Source organism: Pelophylax lessonae, assembly GCF_965119305.1.
Source record: "Pelophylax lessonae genome assembly, chromosome: 1".
Lineage (NCBI taxonomy): Eukaryota > Metazoa > Chordata > Amphibia > Anura > Ranidae > Pelophylax > Pelophylax lessonae.
Window position 1 is genome coordinate 8633154 of NC_138768.1, and position 26052 is coordinate 8659205.

Here is a 26052-nt window from a genome sequence, read left to right on the forward strand (position 1 = left end):
ATCGCAGTTATTTTGAGGAAGATTTGACACGGGGAGTCACATGGGACTGATTTCAATGTATATTATTATTTATATGTGCACTAAATGATCCATGTATGTATGGTACGTTTGCCCTAATCTATTTCTTGTTACATATACAATAGTGCATTTGCTGTAGACATTCTTTGTTCTAGGAAAAACCTTTCATTTACTTTGAATAGTTCTGATATCCTGCAGCGTTAACCTTGAAGAGTACAGAAGCGTCTTGGCGCTGATCTTTGCAGTCAATGAGATTAACAATGATCCCTATCTTCTGCCCAACGTTACCCTGGGTTATCATATATTTGATACTTGTGGAGATCCAAAGAAAACCTTGGGATATGTCCTGCAGATATTGTCTGGAGAATACATGGAGGCCCCTAATTATTCCTGTAGAAGACACGGGGAAGTGGCCGGTTTTATTGGTGACTCAACTTTCCACGCAACACATGCCATGGCCCACCTTCTAAAACTGTATCAGTACACCCAGGTAAGTGATCGTTATATATAAAATATAATATATTATATTATAGCCACAGTCTCTCTAATAAGACAGAATGCCAGTGATCTGTTGGCATGACACTTTGCTACAATGTAAAGTAGTGAGTGTACAGCTTGTATAACAGTGTAAATTTGCTGTCCCCTCAAAATAACTCAACACACAGCCATTAATGTCTAAACCGCTGGCAACAAAAGTGAGTACACCCCTAAGTGAAAATGTCCAAATTGGGCCCAAAGTGTCAATATTTTGTGTGGCCGCCATTATTTTCCAGCACTGCCTTAACCCTCTTGGGCATGGAGTTCACCAGAGCTTCACAGGTTGGCACTGGAGTCCTCTTCCCCTCCCCCATGATGACATCACAGAGCTGGTGGATGTTAGAGACCTTGCGCTCCTCCACCTTCCATTTGAGGAAGCCCCACAGATGCTCAATAGGGTTTAGGTCTGGAGACATGCTTGGCCAGTCCATCACCTTTACCCTCAGCTTCTTTAGCAAGGCAGTGGTCATCTTGGAGGTGTGTTTGGGGTCGTTATCATGTTGGAATTCTGCCCTGCCCCCCAGTCTCTGAAGGGAGGGGATCATGCTCTGCTTCAGTATGTCACAGTACATGTTGGCATTCATGGTTCCCTCAATGAACTGTAGCTCCCCAGTGCTGGCAGCACTCATGCAGCTCCAGACCATGACACTCCCACCACCATGCTTGGCTGTAGGAAGACACACTTGTCTTTGTACTCCTCACCTGGTTGCCGCCACACACGCCTGACACCATCTGAGCCAAATAAGTTTATCTTGGTCTCATCAGAGCACAGGACATGGTTCCAGTAATCCATGTCCTTAGTCTGCTTGTCTTCAGCAAACTGTTTGAGGGCTAACACCAAATGTAACACACTTGCTCCCCATTCACACCTGAGACCTTGTAACACTAGCAAGTAACATGACAGCGGGGAGGGAAAATGGCTAATTGGGCCCAATTTGGACATTGTCACTTAGGGGTGTACTCACTTTTGTTGCCAGCGGTTTAGACATTAATGGCTGTGTGTTGAGTTATTTTGAGGGGACAGCAAATTTACACTGTTATACAAGCTGTACACTCACTACTTTACATTGTATCAAAGTGTCATTTCTTCAGTGTTGTCACATGAAAAGATTAAAAAAAAAGTGAGGGGTGTACTCACTTTTGTGAGATACTGTATGCGAGAAAATAAAAAAAAAGTCATAATACAATATATTGTTTATCTCCAAGTTTTATATTATACCTTATTTAATTGATTCATGCTTATTTATTTAGGTAATAGTAAATAATAATGTCAAACTTCTGTTTTATTTATTTATTTAATTATTTTTATTTCGCTTTGGCCTGATTTCAGCCTATGTCCTTCATTGATGAGCCCACAGGTTGTGAGGAGATCTCCTCAACTGGGAAAGAGATGGCAATACCAGCCTGATGCCGACCTTCAATCCCTAATTCTGTTGTTGTTCCACCTCCACAGGAGCCACTGGATTGTATGGGTTTTCAGGCTTCTCTGCCCTGCGCCAGTGATGCCCGGCCCTGTACCTGAACCTGGGTGACCTGTAGTGTGGTGCGGTGGTAATAACACACACAGTCCCAGTGCAATAAAATAAATTGTCCGTTAAAGTAACGCAGTGCCGAATCGCGAAATGTAGCCTGGTCAGGAATGGGGTAAAATCTTCCGGTCTTAAAGCGGTTAAAAATACGCTCATTGAGAATTTTTTTGTCAAAGACATGTAGCTAAATACATTTTAGCCTAAATATATGACAAAAATTGAATATATTGGATATTTTTTAACTGTCAAAGTAGAAAATGTCAATTTTTTTGCAAAATTTTTGCTCTTTTTTTATTAATACTGCAAAAAATGAAAAGCGCAGAGGTGATCAAATACCACCAAAAGAAAGCTCTGTTTGTGGGGAAAAAAAGGACGGAAATTTTGTTTGGGTAAAGCGTTGCATGACCGCGCAATTGTCAGTTAAAGTCGCGCAGTGCCAAGTTGCAAAAAGTGTCCTGGACGTAAAGCAGGAAAATCCTCCGGTGGTAAAGTGGTTAAAGTTCAGGTGCGTGTAAAGGCAGGCGTCCCAATACTTTTGACAATATTTTGTATTTACATTATTTGACTACTAGCATCCCACTAAGAATTTTCCAACATTCCTTTGTACAGCTTAATTATCAAGTCACTGACCCTCTGCTGAGTGACAGAAGAATGTTTCCAACTTTATACCGGGTGACCCCAGATGATCGGATGTTTTATACGGCTATTATAAAATGTTTGCTCCATTTTGGATGGACCTGGGTTGGGGTGGTGACACCGGGTGATGGAAGTGGTGATACGGAGGTAGAAGAACTGAGGAAGATGATGGCTCAGCATGGGATCTGTATCGAGTACGTCATCAGATTTGGTGAAAATGATATCATGAATAAGCGGGAAATGCTGGGAATTCGGAGGTCAACGGCTGAAGTTGTAATCGTTTGTGGCCTCTTCTCAGAATATTTTGTTGATTTTTTTGCTAAGCTGCACAATGAAGAGAAGGTCAACTTGACCTTCATTTTTTACGAGCCATGGAGTTTTTTGAAGCACATGGAGGACTATTACTATGAAATAATCAACTGCAGCTTCATTTTTCTGTGGCCCCTAAAAACATTTAGTGCCATGGAGACATTTGTCAATGAAATTATTTTGTCGAAATCTCCAGCTGACCCGATAGGGGAAGATTTCTGGCTTCAGTCCTTCTATTTTCTTACTCCAAACCCAAAGAAAAATTTTTTGTTTCAAACCATTTTTAACTTTTCTGGAGTGAACCACATAGATTTGTACCAATTTAGGCCATTTATCTACGAATTAAAAGACTCAAAGCCCGTCTATGCATATAGAGCAGTATATATTCTGGCTAACGCTCTGCATAGTATGTACTTGGTAAAAGGTCAATCTGGAAGTTATGGACTACAACACACAGTAAGTTGTATTACTATTACTGGTTTTGCCCAGGTACAGCACAGGCGGTCCCCGGGTTACAAACAAGATAGGGACCAGTGGCGGCTGGTGCTCCATGGGCTGGGGGGGGGGGTGGCAGATGGACCAAACCATCCCCCCACCCCTCAGACCACAGCAGCTCGCTCACACACCATACCACCCCCCACCCCCCCCCCCCCGGCCACACTAGCTCGCTCGCACACCATACTATACATCCCCCTCCAACCACACCAGCTCGCTCGCACACCATACCATCCCCGAGTTACAAGCAAGATAGGGACCAGTGGCGGCTGGTGCTCCATGGGCCGGGGAGGTTGGCAGATGGACCACACCACCCCCCCCCCAGACCACACCAGGTCGCTTGCACACCATACCATCCCCGGGTTACAAAAAAGGAAAGGGACCAGTGGTGGCTGGTGCTCCATGGGCCGGGGGGGTGGCAGACAGACCACACCATCCCCCCCCGACCACACCAGCTCACTCGCACACGATTCCACCCCCCGAACCTCACCAGCTCACTCGCACACCATACCATCCCCAGGTTACAAACAAGATAGGGACCAGTGGCGGCTGGTGCTCCATGGGTCGGGGAGGGGAGGTGGCAGACGGACCACACCATCCCCCCCGGACCACATCAGCTCGCTCGCACACCATACCATCCCCCCACCGACCACACCAGCTCACTTGCACACCATTCCACCCCCCTCCCCCGACCACACCAGCTTGCTCGCACACCATAACATCCCCCCCCCCATCGCTGGCTCACTCACCCTGGACTGAAGTGGAGAGCAGGCGGTGGCTTCCCCCAGCAGCGGCCGGCGGCGGCTTCCCCTGCATCTCCTCCCTCCTCCTCCTTGGTCAATAGCATGGACTCTCCTTTCAGGCCAATCGGGAAATGGGTCTCAGGACCAGCTTCCTGATTGGCTGGGAGGAGGATCTGTTTGATGATAGGGAATATTCATTCGCTATTGTCACACAACTGGGTGGGTTTAGGGCGCAGTGCTCTGCGCCCCGAGCCCACCCTTTTTTGAAGCCTATTAGAGCCTCTGGCTCTAATCACGTGCTTCAAAAAAAAAAACCCCATTGGAATCCATGCATCCGGTGCCCTGCATGTAGATTAGGGGGTCGGACGCATGGATAGGGGGAGGCGGCGCACTTGGGCCCCCAATGCACCAGCCGTCACTGATAGGGACTGTAGAAAGAGAGAAGAAAAAAGACCAGAAGGGCTCTAGAATGTCAGAAAACTCAACCCCGAAAGGGGGAGCTAACTCACAAATTTCTTCTTAGAAGTAGGATTTTAAAGGCTGTGAAGTTGTCATTGATACAATAAATAACATAATCGCTAAAAAGACATCTTTATTTATTCATCAGAAAAAAAGATAGAATATATAAAACAGTCTTACAACCATAATTTGGGCATGACTGCCACAAACATACAATGTAGATACAGTATTGGTAGGTCCTACGCGTTTCGCTGAGCACTAAGCTCACCCGGTAGCTTCTTCAGGGACCATAATTAATACTCAGAAACTGTTTCTACAGATTTAAAGAGAGAAGAATACTTACAATCATAATCAGCGAAAAAACTAAATACATATCCATGTAGATAACAGATTATTAACTTCTTTACATCGATTTTAATATGCTTACCAAAAATTTGAAAAAAAAAAACGATGCCAGGTGAGCCGGGCACCACCGGATGACATCCCATGGCAAAGGATGTAGGCAGAAACCAGGTGTGTGTACCCCCACATGGGTAAAGGGCACCCAATCAGTGCTGGGCTGGGAGTGAATTTCCCTTCCTAGGGGGAGATTTCTCCTCACTTCCTGTTGTCTCCCTCGGTTTGGAAGTAGGAGTCGTTTGTAAGTCGGATGTTTGTAACCCGGGGACCGCCTGTATGTAGCCATGAAGTACATTGCACCATTCATATCAGTCTATGAGCCAAAGCTGCTCACATTCATATTAAGGGGGAGCTGAGCCTTCTAGAAGGAGAAGCTGATCTGCTGTTTCACTTCTAGAAGGAGAAGCTGAGCTGCTGTTTCATTTCTGGAAGGAGAAGCTGAGCTGCTGTTTCACTTCTAGAAGGAGAAGCTGAGCTGCTGTTTCACTTCTGGAAGGAGAAGCTGAGTTGCTGTTTCATTTCTGGAAGGAGAAGCTGAGCTGCTGTTTCACTTCTGGAAGGAGAAGCTGGGCTGCTGTTCACTTCTGGAAGGAGAAGCTGAGTTGCTGTTTCACTTCTGGAAGGAGAAGCTGAGATTCTGTTTCACTTCTAGAAGGAGAAGCTGAGCTGCTGTTTCACTTCTGGGAGGAGAAGCTGAGCTGCTGTTTCACTTCTAGAAGGAGAAGCTGAGCTGCTGTTTCATTTCTGGAAGGAGAAGCTGAGCTGCTGTTTCACTTCTAGAAGGAGAAGCTGAGCTGCTGTTTCACTTCTGGAAGGAGAAGCTGAGTTGCTGTTTCATTTCTGGAAGGAGAAGCTGAGCTGCTGTTTCACTTCTGGAAGGAGAAGCTGGGCTGCTGTTCACTTCTGGAAGGAGAAGCTGAGTTGCTGTTTCACTTCTGGAAGGAGAAGCTGAGATTCTGTTTCACTTCTAGAAGGAGAAGCTGAGCTGCTGTTTCACTTCTGGGAGGAGAAGCTGAGTTGCTGTTTCACTTCTAGAAGGAGAAGCTGAGCTGCTGTTTCACTTCTAGAAGGAGAAGCTGAGTTGCTGTTTCACTTCTAGAAGGAGAAGCTGAGTTGCTGTTTCACTTCTAGAAGGAGAAGCTGAGTTGCTGTTTCACTTCTAGAAGGAGAAGCTGAGTTGCTGTTTCACTTCTGGAAGTAGAAGCTGAGATTCAGTTTCACTTCTGGAAGTAGAAGCTGAGATTCTGTTTCACTTCTAGAAGGAGAAGCTGAGCTGCTGTTTCACTTTTAGAAGGAGAAGCTGAGCTGCTGTTTCACTTCTGGAAGTAGAAGCTGAGATTCTGTTTCACTTCTGGAAGGAGAAGCTGGGCTGCTGTTTCACTTCTGGAAGGAGAAGCTGAGTTGCTGTTTCACTTCTAGAAGGAGAAGCTGAGTTGCTGTTTCACTTCTAGAAGGAGAAGCTGAGCTGCTGTTTCACTTCTGGAAGGAGAAGCTGAGTTGCTGTTTCACTTCTGGAAGTAGAAGCTGAGATTCTGTTTCACTTCTGGAAGGAGAAGCTGGGCTGCTGTTTCACTTCTGGAAGTAGAAGCTGAGATTCAGTTTCACTTCTGGAAGGAGAAGCTGAGTTGCTGTTTCACTTCTGGAAGTAGAAGCTGAGATTCTGTTTCACTTCTGGAAGTAGAAGCTGAGATTCTGTTTCACTTCTGGAAGGAGAAGCTGAGTTGCTGTTTCACTTCTGGGAGGAGAAGCTGAGTTGCTGTTTCATTTCTGGAAGGAGAAGCTGAGTTGCTGTTCACTTCTAGAAGGAGAAGCTGAGTTGCTTAAAACGGTTATAAACCACTGGTGCCCCCGAAGGTTTTACCCCCGTAATGACCAGGCCATTTTTTTGCGATTCGGCACTGCGTTACCGTAACTGACAATTGCGCGGTCGTGCGACACTGTACCCAAATAACATTGATGTCCTTTTTTTGCCACAAACAGAGCTTTCTTTTGATGGTATTTTATCACCTCTGTTTTTGTTTGTTGTTTTTTTTTATTGCTATAAACAAAAAAATACTGTCAATTTTGAAAAAAAAAAAAAATATTTTTTACTTTCTGCTATAAAACACATCCAATAAAAAAAATGTAAAAAATGTAATTTATTCATCAATTTAGGCCATTATGTATTCTGCTACATATTTTTGGTAAAAAAAAAAAAAAGAAAAAAATCCCAATAAGCGTATATTGATTGGTTTGCACAAAGCTTATCACGTCTCCAACTATGGAATATTTTTATGTCATAGTTTGCACAAAAGTTATCACGTCTACAAACTATGGGATAGATTTATGGATTTCTTTTTTTTTTTTTTTTTAACTAGTAATGGCGGCGATCAGTGATTTTTAGCGGGACTGCAATATTACGGCGCACAGATCGGACCCCTAACTGACACTTTTTTGGGGACTAGTGACACCAATACAGTGATCAGTGCTAAAAATATGCACTGTCACTGTACTAATGACACTGGCAGGGAAGGGGTTAACATCCTCCCCCTAACAGTCCTCCCCCCTAACATGGATGGTGTAAACTGTGTCTGAGCAGAGGCCGGTTCAATGCCCCACTGGAGTTTCTCCTCCCCTGGCATGCCCCGACCAAGCTGTCCCAGCTCCACCCACCCACCCCCCCCCCCGGTGGCCAGGTCAGTTACCTGGATTCAGCCAGTGAGTAGAGAGTACCTGGAGCAGAGCTTCAGCCTGGAATGGGGGTCAGGAGGAGGCCAGGGAGAGGGAGAGTGGGAAGAGGCACCATGGGCCTCTGGTTTGTACTTGCCCACTGGACCAAATGTTGCTAGCCAGCCCCTGATCATGCGGCCAGGTACATGGGGTCTCCATACCGCGGGTTCGGCCCCCGATACTCCTGGGGAGCCAATTGCTAGGGAGGGAATCAGAACATTGATTCCCTTGCTACTGGAGGACCAGTCACCTACACTCGGTATCACACGTTCTGACTAGCTGCAATGTACCTTACATTGGTTACTGGTTACACAGCAACTGCATTCCTCCTCCTGCTGGTCTTGCTGAGCAGATCTTTTGTAGTGGCTTCACTTCATATCCCACATGTGCTTTACAGGCCCTGTTCTTTTATATCCCAGAAACCCTTGTGTACCCCTTTTAACTTCATACCAGGCTTCAAACAGTTAACACAACTTTACCAAAGATTTGTGCAAAGTTCAACAAGTACATTCCAATACAACATTACCGTATCTAGCTGAACCAAGCTGGCCAGGCATACCTTAAATACAGGCCTACCTTAACAACAACCATTGCTGGAATCCTCCAAAGCCTGGCAGCGTTCCAATCTTCTGGTGTCTTCCGGCAGTTTTCTGGGCACAGCAATCCCTCTTCCAGAGGGCAACCAGAACCTGTCCTTCCCTCCATATTTGTATCAGAGGGTGGACAAGCAAGGCCCAAAAAGCGCGGGAAAGAAGTCTAGAGCTGGTTAACCCCTCCCCCGCTTGAGCACACAAACTCACTAACCATAACAAGACCCACACTTGTAAGTAACCTGCCTACAATGTATCACTGCTGGGGCAGGAGGTGGATTATTTAGCCATTGCTTGAAGGGTGGAGAAGGGTGAGCTGAGCTTCTGAGATACTGCTTGGAGCATGAAGAATGGTGAGATGATCTACTAAATTACATCTGGGAGGCAGGATATGGCTCACTGCAGGGTGAGGGGCACGAGGGAAGCTGAGCTGATGGGTCGCTTATGAAATGGGGAGTAGGGGGAGCAGAGCTGATGAATCACTGCTTGAAAAAGGATAGCAGAAAGAACTAAGATGTCAATTCTTTTCTGGGAAGGGAGAGCAGCAGGGAGCTGAATTGTTGAGTCATTCTTTGAAGGGTGGAGCAGGGTGAGCTGAGCTCCTGAGTTACTCAATTATAGCAGGATTAAGCAAGGGGAGCTCAGCTGATGACTCGCTTCTTGAAAGTGAGACTGAGTTTATACATCACTGGAGGGACTAAAGCAGGGGTCCTCAAACTTTCTAAGCAAAGGGCCAGTTTACGGTCTATCAGGTTTTGGAAGGGGTTATTTTGTGGCCAGTGGGTGTATAAAATGCCCATGCATTGGTTTTTAAAGCGGAGTTCCGGCCACAAAATTTTTTTTTCACTAAAAATACCCCCCGGAACAGTCAGGGTTAGTACATTCCACAATGGATAGCCTCTGATCTGTCCCGGTTCGCACTTAACTTTTAGAAGAAATACTTACCTTGAAAATTTCTTCTCCAGCGCTGCCATCTCAGGTGTGGGCAGCTGAAGCCAGCACGATCCTCTTCTGCGTCCTCTTCCGTCCCACGATGCACTGCACCGGCCCCGCCGTCACTTCGGGGGCTGCAGCGTCATCCCTGCATGCCCAGAAGCTGTTTTGCAAGGTATGACGTGCCTGAACCGGAACTGACGTCGGGGCCGGTGCAGGCGCATTGATTCCTGGGAGCGATGACGTTCAGCTCCCAGGAATCATTGCAAAGCGGAAGTGACGGCGCGGGCCGCAGCCGCCGAGGGAGAAAGTGGAAGAAAGGTGAGTATATTTTTCTGCAATTACAAGGTAAGTAAAAAAAAAAAAAAATCCTAACTATCCATTTCTTTTACAGGTGACAAATAGGAAGCGGGTGGCCACAAAATCGATTATGTCGATTTTGTGGCCTGAACTCCGCTTTAATGAGAGAAATAGTGCTTCACTGTAGGTATCAATGGGAAGAATAGTTCCACATTGATGATCTCAATAGGGGGTATAGTGCCCCATCATTGGTGCCAGTTGGTGGAATAGTGCCCCCAAGGGCCAGACAAAGGCAGGCAAGGGCCACATCCGGCCCCCGGGCCACAGTTTGGAGAGCCCTGGACTAAAGCAAGGTGAGACAAGGTGCTACATCACTGCCAAGCTAGGGAAGCTAATAGAGCTGAGTTGCTGAATCACTGCTGGTAGAGGGAGCTGTGCAGCTGAAAGAACCACTAAGACAACTTCAGTGCTTTCGCTGAGAATATCTACAGTACTTGTGGCTACGGGGCTTAATAAAACCTTAATCTAGAATATGGAAAACTTGACTGTTTATAACTTGGCAACAGATTTACCCTAAGGCAAACCTGTTTATGGCATTTTAGGTTTGAATCCTGCTCTTCTTTACAGCACATACTCACCTTTCTTATATTTTACCACAACAGCCACTTGAATGTGACTCACCCCATGTGACATTTCTGGGCCAATAAAAAGAGTCAGCACTACTACATACGCTTGTTCAAATTTTAATTTAGGAGGCTAATAGTTTACACCAAGAAACCTCTTCTGCCTTTTTGTTGCCTATTGGAGTGGTTTGGGAGTAAGAAAAAAAAAAAGATATACAGATATACACTGCTTTTAAAGGGGGGGGGGTTAACATAAAGCTGTTGGATGATCTTTCCCTAATGGAAGAAAACACAATGTCAGCATTGTCTGCATTTTAAATTAATTTGTTTTATCCTTACTTTTTATTATTAATTTTTCCTGACTTGTTGCTGTTGATCTCCCGTACCTCACCTCTTTTAACCACTTGCTATATACAATGCATTCCTTCTACTATTATATTTTTAAAATGGTGACAATGGTGAAATATGCACAAAGACAAAGACAAGAGGCACATGGGACTTTAAAGAGACACACAGCATGTATTAAAAACACATACATTTATTACATGAAAAAATGCATTTAAAAATAGAGCATGAAAATTTTTTAACAATGTCAATGATATTCATGAATGAAAAATTTAATATTTGCACATACAAGATATAAGTTCAACAATTTCTGACATTCTAATACTCTGTTATTATCAATCTGTGCCGTATTGATCTCAACGCGTTTCACTAAATCAGTAGTTCGCTTCATCAGGAGAAACACAGATATGAGTAGTCGATGCTATAATTAGAGTCTTCCCCTACAACCACTAAATATTTCTCTATGTCCATACGATCGTTCCAATGGATACCATGACATAATATAAAAGAAAGATCCTTCCTCCTCTCAGGAGTGTGACTCTTCCCACTGAGAGTTGGGGAGAGAAGGCGAGTCAAGCCACGGATAAGCAGATGGTGCCTCAAGATATATACGCCAGAAAACGGACTCCTAGGAAATTCCCTGGAGCATAGAGTGGTCTGTCAGGGATGGCCGCACCGAGGAAGTGAGATATATATACAGTATCTCACAAAAGTGAGTACACCCCTCACATTTGTGTAAATATTTTATTCTATCTTTTCATGTGACAACACTGAAGAAATGACACTTTGAGTGTACAGCTTGTATAACAGTGTAAATTTGCTGTCCCCTCAAAATAACTCAACACACAGCCATTAATGTCTAAACCGCTGGCAACAAAAGTGAGTACACCCCTAAGTTAAAATGTCCAAATTGGGCCCAAAGTGTCAATATTTTGTGTGGCCACCATTATTTTCCAGCACTGCCTTAACCCTCTTGGGAATGGAGTTCACCAGAGCTTCACAGGCTGCCCTGGAGTCCTTTTCAAATCCCCCATAATGAAATCACAAAGCTGGTGGATGTTAGAGACCTTGCACTCCTCCACCTTCCATTTGAGGATGCGGCACAGATTCTCAATAGGGTTTAGGTCTGGAGACATGCTTGGCCAGTCCATCACCTTTACCCTCAGCTTCTTTAGCAAGGCAGTGGTCATCTTGGAGGTGTTTGGGGTCGTTATGTTGGAATACTGCCCTGCGGCCCAGTCTCTGAAGGGAGGGGATCATGCTCTGCTTCAGTATGTCACAGTACATGTTGGCATTCATGGTTCCCTCAATGAACTGTAGCTCCCCAGTGCCGGCAGCACTCATGCATCCCCAGACCATGACACTCCCACCACCATGCTTGACTGTAGGAAGACACACTTGTCTTTGTGCTCCTCACCTGGTTGTCACCACACACACTTGACACCATCTGACCCAAATAAGTTTATCTTGGTCTCATCAGACCACAGGAGATGGTTCCAGTAATCCATGTCCTTAGTCTGCTTGTCTTCAGCAAACTGTTTGCAGGCTTTCTTGTCCATCATCTTTAGAAGAGGCTTCCTTCTGGGTTGACAGCCCTGCAGACCAATTTGATGCAGTGTGCGGGGTATGGTCTGAGCACTGACAGGCTGACCCCCCCACCCCTTCAACTTCTGCAACAATGCTGGCAGCACTCATGCATTTATTTCCCAAAGACAACCTCTGGATATGACGCTGAGCACGTGCACTCAACTTCTTTGGTCGGCCATGGCGAAGGCCTGTTCTGAGTGGAACCTGTCCTATTAAACTGCTGTATGGTCTTGGCCACCGTGCTGCAGCTCAGTTTCAGGGTCTTGGCCATCTTCTTATAGCCTAGGCCATCTTTATGTAGAGCAACAATTCTTTTTTCAGATCCTCAGAGAGTTCTTTGCCATGAGGTGCCATATTGAACTTCCAGTGACCAGTATGAGAGAGTGAGAGCGATAACACCAAATTTAACACACCTGCTCCCCATTCACACCTGAGACCTTGTAACACTATTGAGTCACATGACACTGGGGAGGGAAAATGGCTAATTGGGCCCAATTTGGACATTGTCACTTAGGGGTGTACTCACTTTTGTTGCCAGCGGTTTAGACATTAATGGCTGTGAGTTGAGTTATTTTGAGGGGACAGTAAATTTACACTGTTATACAAGCTGTACACTCACTACTTTACATTGTAGCAAAGTGTCATTTCTTCAGTGTTGTCACATGAAAAGATATAATAAAATATTTAAAAAATATAGGGGTGTACTCACTTTTGTGAGATACTGTATATAGTGAAACATGCCTAGGCAATGAGCATCAACACAGCAACTTATAGTTTCATTTGGGAAAGCATCAGATTCCTAGCAAAGCATCATGGCAGCTGAAGGTGCCCAATGTTTCCCCGTGTAAATTTCAGCAAACTGAACATTAGCACTGGGGTTATTGGTTTGAATCCCAACCACAGCGCTGCCTGCATGGAGTTTGCATGTTCTCCCTTTGCCTGTGTGGGTTTCCTCTGTGTACTTTGTTTCCTTCCATACGTCAAAGACATGCTTGTGGGTTAACTAGATCCTGTCCAAAATTTGCCATAGTACAGGTGCATCTCATAAAATTAGAATATCATCAAAAAATTTATTTATGTAATTAATTTATTTCAAAAAGGTAAACTCCTATATTTTATATAGATGGGTTGCACACAGAGTGTTACATTTCAAGCATTTCTTTCTTCTAATTTTGATGATTATGGCTTCCAGCGAGTGACACCCCATAATTCAGTATCTCAGAAAATTAGAATATTACAGAAGACCAATAAAAAAAAAAGGGTTTTTAATACAGAAATGTTGGCTTTATGAGAAGTCTGTCCATGTACAGTATAGGATGCACTCAATACTTGGTCAGGGCTCATTTTACATGAACCGCTGCATCAATGCGGTGTGGCATGGAGGTGATCAGCCTGTGGCACTGCGGAGGTGTTATGGAAGCCCAGGTTGCTTTGATAGCGGCTTTCAGTTCCTCTGCATTGTTGGGTCTGGTGTCTCTCATCTTCCTCTTCAACAGATTCTCTATGGGGTTTAGGTCAGGAGAGTTTGCTGGCCAATCAAGAACAGTGATCCCATGATCATGTGACCAGGTATTGGTAGATTTGGCAGTGTGGGCGGTGCCAAGTCCTGCTGGAAAATTAAGTCAGCATCTCCATAAATCTGGTCAGCAGAGACGGGACCCCTGCGTCAAGGGACCCTGTCATACAGGTTATAATGCCACCAGGCCTAGTTGTATATCCGAATACTCTTGACCCACTACGATCACACTGATATATAATGTACCCGTTGTTTTTGCATTGTTATGTCAACTTTGTATTACCAAGACAACCTCTCTTTTTCTGTACACGTTCCATGTACCTGTCTTTGTTTACCGTACATATTATGTATGTTTTCTATTTAAACTTTAATAAAATTTCTTATGGAAAAAAAAAAAAAAAATCTGGTCAGCAGAGGGAAGCATGAAGTGCTCTAGAATTTCCTGCTAGAGGGCGGAGCTGATTTTGGACTTGATAAAACACAGTGGGCCGACACCAGCAGATGACACGGCTCCCCAAATCATCACTGACTGTGGAAACTTCACACTGGACCTCCTGCAACTTGGATTCTGTGCCTCTCCACTCCTCCTCCAGACTCTGGGACCTTGATTTCCAAATAAACTGCAACATTTTCTACAGTCAGTGATGATTTGGGGAGCCATGTCATCTGCTGGTGTTGGTCCACTGTGTTTAATCAAGTCCAAAGTCAGTGCAGCCCTCTAGCAGGAAAGTCTAGAGCACTTCATGCTGAGTCTGGTCAAAATGTTTAGAGGACCCTTCCATGGCCTACATGTCTGATGCTGTATAAGGTTCAATGAGGGCCCCCTGTTTCCCTTATCTCTTTGGTCATTTTCCCTGTTGGGATATACTCACCTGTACTGAGCAATAGGGCTGCTGATAGGGGAGGACCACCAGTCCTCCTGTAGGGGGCCCGGGCACATAGGGGGGCCTGAACAGCAGGGGAAATTGGTGTCATTGGGCTGAGGGGCAATTACAGAAGGATGCCCTGTGCGGCTCTCCGCAGCAGCTGAAAGACAGTTTCTCTCCCTCCGGCCGGCTTTCAGCTGCTGCAGGGAGAGACACAGGGCATTTTTCCTGTAATTGCTTCCCCCAGCCCTCTCCTAATTCTGCTAATCCTGTCTGTTTCTGATCCCCCCATGTGCCCCCCTGCCAGTCTGACACCCCCAGACTTTTAACCAGTTCTGGACCGGAAGGATTTGCCCCCTTAACATTTGCGCGGTCGTGCGACACTGTACCTAAATAACATCGATGTCCTTTTTTCCCCACAAATAGAGATTTCTTTTGGTGGTATTTGATCACCTCTGCGATTTTTCTTTTTTGCTACAAAAAAAGATTGACAATTCTGAAAAAATAAATAAATATATATATATATATATATATATATATATATATATATATATATATATATATATATATATATATATATTTTTTTTTACACTCTGCTATATAACATTCCCCCCTCCAAAAAAAATTAAAAATCATTTTTTTTTCATCATTTTAGGCCAATTTGTATTCTGCTACATATTTTTGGTAAAATAAATCGCAAAATAATTTTGATTGGTTTGCGCAAAAGTTATCGCGTCTACAAACTAGGGTAAAGATTTATGCCATTTTTATTTAATAATTTTTTTTTTTTTACTAGTAATGGCGGCGATCAGCGATTTTTAGCGGGACTGCGACATTGCGGCGAGCAGATCGGACCCCTAACTGACATTTTTAACACTTTTGGGGGGACCAGTGACATTACTACAGTAACCAGTGCTAAAAATATGCACAATTACTGTAATAATGACACTGGCAGGGAAGGGGTTAACCTAGTGGGTGATCAAGAAGTTAAATGTAAGCCTAGGGGAGTGATTCTAACTGTGGGGGGATGGGCTTTTAAAATGACCATAAAGACCTGTGATCCTATATAGAAGGACAGGCGCTCTGTGATCATTTCAGAGAGAATAATGGTCTGCTGTGTTTTACAGCAGCTGCCCGTCCTTCTCTCTCAGCGGGGAATGATCGTGGGTGCCCGGTGTCAATCGTGGCCGCCGGCCCCGTGCATCGAAATCCCCATTGCCTAGTGTGTTGCCCCCTAGCACCACACGCTCGACCGACGTAGTACTACATCGGTTTGCGCAGCTGAGCCAGCCTGCCGCAGTAAAACTGCGTTAAACATTGTAATCAATAATTTTTAAAGATTGGAAAAAAAATTAAAATAGTTTAAAAATTCTAAAAAACAATTAAAAAAAAGGTCTATTTCATGCAGGTTCTCAGTTATATTTGTGTCCTCTAATAATGATTTTAGTGTATTTTAAGTGAAAATATTGCTTTAATGTATTCAGGAAGGGGGGGGGGGGCCCTGCCAGATAGGCTGTACGGGGCCCCATGATTTCTAGCAGCAGCCCTGCTTAGCAATGTCATTTTATCTTGCTATTATCTTTGGATTTTTACCATGAGCCACACCAAAGAAGCTTTGATGAGCTTGATTTGTTTTTTTTCTGTCTTCACTTCACTTTGAGTTAAAAGTAAAGCCCCGTACACACGTAGCGATCGTCGGCCAAACGATTGTCCGTCTTTTGTCCAGGGCTGTCGTGTCTGTTGAAAACTGCAAAAGACTGCACACAAATTTTGTCGGCCAACAACAGCCGACTGCAGAAGTGATGTCATGTGATGGTTAACTTTCCTTGTCTTTTTTCTTTTCTGAGCATGCCCAGTCTTGCTAATCTGCTGTCTGTCAGCCGAAATCTGTACTGACTGACGAACAATCAGCCGTTCTGGTGACGGCCAACAAATATTTTAAAGTCTGCACAACAGATTCTGTTCGGCCGAAAAAGCGCTGTCGGCTGTCGGAAGCATCATACTAACAAGCCTACAATCGGCCGATCGGTCAGCGGCCGAATATTTACGGCCGACAATCGGTACGTGTTTAGTCATAGCCCCTACGTGGGCTTCCAGTGATTTTCAAAGAACCACACCCGCTAACCACTGAAAGAAGAAAAAAAAAAACCGTCAGCTTTAACATCTGTCTGATCCACTCACCATGAATGAAATTTCCCGATCCCCGGGACAAGGGATCCTGATTCATGGTTATGACATATTTGGTCAATTTTGTTGTCAAGATATGGCAATGTGGTCATATTTGATAAGCAATTTCCGAACAAACCATGCTGGAGATAAATGGGTCCAGGTTGCCCACTGCTTTCTTCACCATTGACAAGAAAGTGTCATATACTGTATAGTAACGATAGAAATACTGCAACTATACATGACGTTCTTCTCCAGATGAACAAGCAAAAAGTCCATGAATCAGACGAATGCCCCAACATGTGTTTGATCTCAATCTTGAGCTGATCCCTCATGAATATTTGGCTGCATTTGTGTTTTTTATTTATCTGCCTGGAATTCAACTTTAAAAAAAAATAATGCTAACCTTTTTTTTTTTTCTTTCTTTCTTTTTTTTGTTTCATTTATGGAAAGTTGCACAACTATGTCAGGAATGTTCATTATGTGGAACCGACTGGAGAAGAAATCTCCATTAATGAGAGAGGAGAAGTACCCGCCGAGCTGATTTTAGGAAACTGGGTATATCATAAAAGTGATAAAAGTGATGGATTATTGAGTAACGTTAATATTAAATCATTAGGCATCTTTAGGGACAATATGAAGCTTAATGGATTTCTGAATATTAACCCAGAAGACATCACATGGAAAAGAGGGACAGTAAGCAAAGAACATTATATTTTATTATCTGTCTCCTTTATTTAAAGACATTATTACAATATTCACTTTTTTATGACTAACTTGCCCACCCAAATGTTTTTAAAGTACATATAAAGCTTGTATTTTGCTTAATTTTTAATTATAGGCTGGCAAATTTAATATTTTTTATATTTTTTTTTAACCTCCTTGAGTGTGGCTCGGGGTTAATTTTCAGTACCAAAAATACAGTCACACTCGAGGTTACCCTACGATCCCCTGATGTCCTCCTGCTGTGTCCTCCAGCCAATGCCGGCATTCGTCTTCCAAGTTCCCTGACCTGCAAACGCCGCGACACAGTGAGGCAGAACCAGGCGGGAAGTTCAAAAAAAATAAACAGAACATGGCATGATACATTGTAATCTGTTAGGATTACATTGGTGTATCAAATCATTTCCCCACCCTTTTGTCCCTAGTGCTTTGTCCAGTGCCCTGTCTGCACTTTTACTGTTTTATTCCTTTTATTTGTATTAATAATTTGTTATTAATAATTTATTGATTTAATTTATTATTTATTAATTTAATTTATTCTATTAATCATTTATTAATCATTTTTATTCACTTTTACTGTTTTATTCCTAAGAATTACAGGCCTACAATATAAAACAACAGATTTCCATGCAAAACATGTTTGCTGCATATTTTTCTCTGTGTACAATGAGTGCACAGAGACAGAAATACAGTGATAGTCATGGCCATATTTGGTCAATGACATCACTGGGTATACCCTGTTATTTTTGGATATCTCATTTTTTTAAATAGGTTTTCTCAAACAGTGTGTTTTTATATACCGTTTACTTTTTTTTTTTTTTGTGAATTAATAGAAATATTACTAGGTACCCCCTAAGTAGAGATGGACAGTATCTGGAGGCTACTCCATTTTTAAAGCGGCTTCCTGATTCCGATAAGCCCCTCACCTGCACACCCAAACAATAATTGAGCCAGGGTTGTGGGGAAAAAAAAATCCCTGCCCTCTTTAAAATGGGGACACGGTGCTTTGCCAGGGGTGTGCCCCCTGACAAAGTATCCTCCCATGTTAAAGGCATATTGCGTGGTAAGTTTCAGGAGGTGGGGCACATGCCTATACTTCCTTTTGTGTGGGGTGCCCCTTGATATTCATGCCAGACCCTCACCGAGGATAAGGGTCTGGTGTGTATTTTAAAGGGAAACCCTACTCCATTTTTTTGTGTGGGGTCCCCTATTACTATCCATATTAAACTCCATCATCCAGTATAGGGTCCAGGATAGGGAAATCTGTTGTTGCTGCTGGGGTCTATTGTTATTGGGGTCCATTATTGCTGGGGGAAATATTTTTGCTTGGCGGGGGGGGGGGACTCTGGAGAAAATATTGTTGCGGGGGGGGGGGGGGGCAGAAGTCTATTGCTGCTGGCTGCAGGGGATCTACTTTACTGCTTTTCTTGTTGCTATAAACAAATTCCATACAAATTACTTATCACCACAAAATGATACTTGCTTCTGTATTCTCTAAAAGGGGCGGTACTGGGAGGTGGGTAGGATCAAGGGACAGTGCTCAGAGGTGGGTAGGGGGGCGGAGACAAAAAGGGACTGAAGTCACCTTATATCAGCACCAGTGGAGACTATGGTGTGAATGAGCCCCCCTGTAGTGCCCGGCACTAATCAGCACCCCTCCTTACAGACTAGAGACCCCTATTTAATTAAAGTCCCCTTACATCAGTGCCCCCCACTTTATGATAACATTATGTGTATTTGTGTTCTATTTAAGAAAGTGTAAAGGCAGGTGTCCCAATACTTTTGACAATATAATGGATATGAATGCTCATGTATATTTCGTTTTATGCACAAGATGCCGGAATCCCACTGCAATGACAGATGTCCTCCTGGGTATAGAAAAGTTTCAAAGGAAATAATCCATATCTGCTGCTATGACTGTGTCCCGTGTTCCGAGGGGGAGGTGTCCAATGTAACAGGTAGGAGTGGCCAAAAGATAATTGCAGAAAACACAACTGTGATGAAACTCAAAGAAAGGAATATGATGAGCACAGCATACTGACCTGTCCCTAAAGGTTCAGTCCAAGGCAGTGGCGGCGGGTGCTCGGTAATTCGGGGGGGGCAAACCAACTCACCACCACCCCCTTCCCCTTCTCCTGATGGACGGAAGGATGGCCGGCAGGCAGGCAAAACAGCACACCATATCCCCCCCCCCCAAATGGCCTGCGTCCTTACCTCCTCCTTCCTCCTGTCCAAGCTGGGGAGTGCTGGATGGCTGAGCCGCTGTGCATCTCCTCCAGCCATGTGCCTCCTCCCTCTTCCTGGCCAGTAATATCGCATCTCCTTTTGGCCAATCGGGAAAGGAGTCTTACAACCCTCTTCCTGATTGGCTGGGAGGAGAATCAGTGTGACAATAGCGAATATCTATTCGCTATTGCCATACAACTGGGTGGGCTCGGGGCGCAATGCTCTGCGCCCCAAGCCCACCCTTTTTCTAAAGCCTATTAGAGCCTCTGGCTCTAATTGCGTGCTTCAAAAACAAATAAAAATCCCATATTGGAATCCATGCATCTGGCACCCTGCATGTAGATTAGGGGCCCGGATACATGGATGGGGGGAGGTGCCCCTGCGCCCCCAATGGACGGGCCGCCACTGGTCCAAAGGCCTACCCCTTAGTGGCTGAGGGTAAAACAAATATTAATGTCTGAACACAATTTTGCAACTTTGACATGTGTTAGTAAATCTGTAGATATCATTGCAACTACTTTGTGTATCCAGGTTGATTATACCTTGTTTTTTTAATATTAATGAGAACTTCTTTTGGTGGTAGATGATAATGGATATTTCCTGAATACTTTTTTATTATTAAAGGAAATCTGGCCCAAAATAGTAAAAAAATATATGTATATTTTTTTATAAATGCAGCTGTATAATTCTTGCTATTACCACAATTTACCACCAAAAAACAAGCAAAAATAAATTCTCCTATTCCTGATGATCACAGTGATACCACCACATACATGGACCATCTAGTGGACCTCCGCTGACTTGATCTGACACCACCAACTGTAGAGCATTACCATTGGAGGCCATATTAGGAGATTCCCCTACAGACATCAGTTCCATTACCAACATCTTGCCCAAGGAGTGCTATTTATGCTGTTACCTTACAGCTGGGAGGTAAGGGAATAGCATGCACAGAGGTGTCACCATATTGGACCACTGCAATGCCAGTCACTATTGTTTCCATACGGTGTTGGGAGATACACGTTTGAGACCACCAGTTATTTACTTTTGCACTGAGGACATTTCTATTGATTTCAGAGTTGATGAATATTTATGCACAGGGCTTTTTTCAGCTGGGACTTGGTGGAACCACCTCTGGCTCAGGCCTTCTGCTCTCGGCTCACTACTCACTAGTAAACACAGAAGTCCAGCTTCTCTGTTTACCAGTGACAGCTTGTCTCCCAGCGGCTCCTACAGATCTGATCTCCTGAGAAGCTCCCACTGAGAGCAAGATAGGGACAAGGGATTCTGACATTCCTACTGGATGATCTCCCTCCAAGTGAGAAAGGCAGAGCCACCTACAGTGTGCGGGGAGGTACTAGGGGTGGCTAGGTGCTTCAGCCTAATACAGCAACAGCAGTAAGACATTTGGAAGATGGTGGAGCTTGTACGGAGGAAGGGAGAAGATGGGGGCAGCGGTGGTGGGGGTTGAATGCAGAGGTTAGAGCTGAAGAGGGGTTAAAATGAGATGTTAATAGGGGATGCAGAGGTAAGCAGCTGTGAAAAAAGGCTGAACTCTGCACTCTGTGTGTAGTGCACCCCTGAACACTTCACTCTGTGTGTAGTGCACCCCTGAACTCTGCACTCTGTGTGTAGTGCACTCCTGAACTCTGCACTCTGTGTGTAGTGCACCCCTGAACTCTGCACTCTGTGTGTAGTGCACCCCTGAACTCTGCACTCTGTGTGTAGTGCACCATTAAACTTTGCACTCTGTGTGTAGTGCACTCCTGAGCTCTGCACTCTGTGTGTAGTGCACTCCCGAACTCTGCACTCTGTGTGCAGTGCACTCCCGAACTCTGCACTCTGTGTGTAGTGCACTCCCGAACTCTGCACTCTGTGTGTAGTGCACCCCTGAACTCTGTGTGTAGTGCACTCCTGAACTCGGCACTCTGTGTGTAGTGCACCCCTGAACTCTGCTCTATGTGTGTAGTGCACCCTTGAATTTTGCACTCTGTGTGTAGTGCACCCCTGAACTCTGCACTCTGTGTGTAGTGCACCCTTCAACTTTGCACTCTGTGTGCAGTGCACCCCTGAACTCTGCACTCTGTGTGTAGTGCACCCTTGAACTTTGCACTCTGTGTGCAGTGCACCCCCGAACTCTGCACTATGTATGTAGTGCACCCCTGAACTCTGCACTCTGTGTGTAACACACCCCCCCCCAACTCTGCATTCTATACGTAATGCACTTCTGATATTTAACACCCCTTTAAGACCTATCCACTGTTAGTAAAATTTTACCACACCCACTATTTGATGGGGGTTTGTGGGTGTGTGATGGGGGGAGGAGGTTTTAGGGGGTCGTGGTTGAGTTCCTGCACATATTTTCTGAGAAAAAAAGCCCTGTTTATGCACAAGTATAAATGGGCTTAGAGGTGTGGCTCACCAGGTCCATCATTGGTGATTACCTTTATTCTATTTGTTTTTCCATCACGTCTCTCCACATTGTTTCATTTATTAAGTGTGGTTCACAGAGTTTTCACACATTAAGTTTACATATATATTAATGCGTGTTTTTTTTTGTCACACGTGTGAAACGTGTCTACCTGGACTGGTTTTGGTGTATTGTGGTGCCACCTTGGGTATGTTAATCAGGGCCGGCCTTAGGTGTTCAGGCGCCCTGTGCGAGCTAATCCTGTGGCGCCCCCCCCCCCCCCCGCATTTTCTTGCACATTTTTTATGATCACTAATAACTTAGCCCCCCTTACATCAGAGACCCCATACACAGAGCCCCCTTTACATCAGAGACCCCCACACAGAGCCCCCTTTACATCAGAGAACCCCCACACAAAGCCCCCCTTAATTTAGAGGCCCCTACATCAGAGAGCCCCCCCCCCCACACAGAGCCCCCCCTCACTTCAGAGACCCCTCCACACAAAGCCCCCCTCACATCAGAAACCCCACACACAAAGCCCCCCTCACATCAGAGACCCCCCCACACAAAGCCCCCCTCACATCAGAGACCCCACACTCAGAGCCCCCTTCCATCATAGACCCCACACACAAAGCCCCCTTACATCAGAGACCCCCCACACATCAGAGACCCCCCACACAAAGCCCCCCTCACATCAGAGACCCCACACTCAGAGCCCCCTTCCATCATAGACCCCACACACAAAGCCCCCTTACATCAGAGACCCCCCACACATCAGAGACCCCCCACACAAAGCCCCCCTCACATCAGAGACCCCCACACAAAGCCCCCCTCACATCAGAGACCCCACACACAGAGCCCCCTTACATCAGAGACCCCTACACACAAAAAGCCCCCCTCACATCAGAGACCCCACACACAAAGCCCCCCTCACATCACAGACCCCCCACACAAAGCCCCCTTACATCAGAGAGCCCCCCCACACAGAGCCCCCCACATCAGAGAGCCCCCCTTACATCACAGATCCCCCACATCATACCCCCCCGTGGAGCCCCCCACATCACAGACCCCCCACACAAAGCCCCCTTACATCAGAGCCCCCCCCCCAACACAGAGCCCCCCACATCACAGACCCCCACACATCAGAGCCCCACACAGAGCCCCCTTACATCACAGACCCCCCACACAAAGTCCCCTTACATCAGACCCCCTCCATAGAGCCCCCCACATCAGAGAGCCCCCCCTTACATCACAGACCCCCCTTACATCAGACCCCCCCATGGAGCCCCCCACATCAGAGAGCCCCTCCTTACATCACAGACCCCCCCCCCCTCACACAGAGCTCCCCACAAAAAGCCCCCCCTTACATTTTTTTAAAGGAGAGAGTCCTCACTTACCTTGATACCTTCCGATCTCTGCAGTTTTTTTTTTTCTTTAAACTTCCCGTCCACACATCCCCGGGAGTGTGGGCGGGGCGGGAGGAGGAGAAGGGGCGGGGTGAGGAGGAGCTGACGATCTCTCCTCTGGCGTCAGTGCAGGGAGGGAGAAGAGATCGTCAGCGTGGCAGCATCGGAGCGGAGGCTGAGCTGTGTGTAATACACACAGCTCGCCTCACTGCATGTACGGGTGACCGAGGCACAGCCGCACAGCGGGAGGTAAGCGGCGGCCGCGGCCTGTGTTAACCCTGTCCATGTCGCGGTTGCTACTCACCTTCACCTCCCGCTGTGCGGCCTGAATCACCTGATCTGCGAGCTGTGATGGCCGCACGGCGCCCTTGTTGCCCATGGCGCCCTGTGCGGCCGCACGGCTCGCACACCCCAAAGGCCGGCCCTGATGTTAATAAAAGGCATTTGGAACTCCAGCCATGTGCAGCCATTTCTTCTTATCCAGAAGAGAAATTAAACCCATGGGTGGGCTGCACAGTGATTGATCACTGCAATAGCCAATCAGAGGCTATCACAGCGATCAGGTGACCCAGAACCGGGAGTCCCGGGTCCCAGTCATTGGTACGAGACCTGGGGCTCCCAGTGAGAGCCTGGTGTTTGTGCTGGGAATATGCTGTGCAGCATGCTCCCAGTACAAAGACAGGTACCCAGATAAGTGGCCCCCACGGATAAACGCCCACTTCAGTGAGGCTGCATATCTGCGTACCAATGGCAGGAAGGGGTTAAGCAATTTTCTTTTCCTGCAATCACGGTTTGCAGGAAAGAAAATTGCTTCATTCCTCCATCAACACAGACTCCCCCCCCCCACACTCCCCGGAGCTCTGTGAAGGGGATTGGCAGCTATAAAGCCGCCTCATCACTTTCACTTTGAAGCCGGGAGCCGTCTGAACAAATAGAGCACAAACTAATGGCTGCTACTTCATATTTTTTGGGAAGAACTGAGAAATTAAATGAGGAGTTCACCAAAGTATCCTCCCCCCCCCCCCAAAAAAAAAAAAATTGAGAATATTTAGGATGATATTTCATGTAAAGATTCTGCAGTTTTTTATTAGGCACTAATTGTTTGTCGATTTTCCCTTTTTCACTACAGATAGTAGAAACTGCTTCCGATGTCCTGATGAAGAGTGGCCCAATGAGAGGAAAGTGAAATGTGTTTCCAAGCCATACGAATTTTTGTCCTTTGAAATTGATGTGATGGCCTCATTTTTGTCATCAGCCTCCACAATATTTGCAGTCGTAACATTATTTGTATTAGGCGTCTTTATTTACCACCGGGACACCCCAATTGTGAAAGCCAATAACCGGACTGTGAGCTTCATCCTCCTGACCTCCATCTTTCTGAGCTTCCTCTGTGTCTTCTTGTTCCTCGGACGTCCTGCGGATATAACCTGCATGCTGAGACAAATGTCATTTGGTATCTTCTTCTCCATCGCTGTCTCTTCTGTTCTGGCCAAGACCACCATTGTCTATGTTGCCTTTAAAGCCACCAAACCCGGCAGTTCCTTGAGAAAATGGGTCACAGTCAAAGCATCCAATTTTTTGGTCCTGAGTTGTTCCACGGTCCAAGTTCTGATCTGTATTATTTGGCTGTCGGTGTCTCCTCCCTACCAAGAGTATGACATGGACTCCTATCCTGGGAAGATCCTCATTCAGTGTAATGAAGGGTCAGTTATTGGGTTCTACTCTATGTTGGGTTATATGGGGTTTCTGGCAGCTGTGAGTTTTGTTCTGGCTTTCATGGTGAGGACATTACCGGACAGTTTTAATGAAGCCAAGTACATCACCTTCAGCATGCTGGTGTTCTGCAGTGTCTGGATTGCCATGATCCCGGCCTATCTGAGCACCAGAGGGAAATACATGGTGGCTGTGGAGATATTCGCCATATTGGCCTCCAGTGCTGGAGTACTATGTTGTATATTTTTCCCAAAATGTTATATTATCTTTCTGAAACCAGAGTTGAACACCAGGAAAAAAATCATAATACAGAAAATAAATTAGGAAAAATTTGTAATACCTTGACCAAAGTCTTGCACTGTAACAGGAAAGCACCTACGAGAAATGTACAGGCATACCCCGTTTTAAGTACACTCACTTTACGTACACTCGCGCGTACGGACACAGCCTGGTCAGCTTGGCATGGCATTACTCCCAGTTTTTAACATTGGCGTCTATGGGAAATCTTGGTCAGCTTGACATGGCACTACTCCCAAACCATAAGTGACAGGGATACCAAACTTGGGGAGCAATGTGAGGGGACACAGGACTGCCACATATCCTATTTGTGGCCAGCCAGCTTGCCTAGGAAATGAAAAAAGTTATTGCTTCACATTTTTGTTTTACATACATGCTCTGGTCCCATTGTGTACTTAAAAGCGGGGTATGCCTGTAATTGATAAAATGTATTTAATAATGTATTTGTATTTATTTAATATGTATTTAATAATAAAGTTTTGGTTTATTTAAAATGCTAATTATATTTGGACTACTT

At 45.3% G+C, this 26052-nt stretch overlaps 1 protein-coding gene across 1 annotated transcript; it reads left to right on the plus strand.

The window, feature by feature from the left end:
* Window positions 1-388: 388 nt before the first annotated feature.
* On the plus strand, window positions 389-25562 carry LOC309552217 (vomeronasal type-2 receptor 26-like; the record flags this gene model as incomplete). The annotated part of the gene is made up of 3 exons (XM_082253058.1): window positions 389-508; window positions 19318-19441; window positions 24655-25562. The coding sequence occupies 3 exons, from the start codon at window positions 389-391 to the stop codon at window positions 25560-25562; spliced, it is 1152 nt and encodes a 383-aa protein (XP_082109184.1).
* Window positions 25563-26052: the final 490 nt, after the last annotated feature.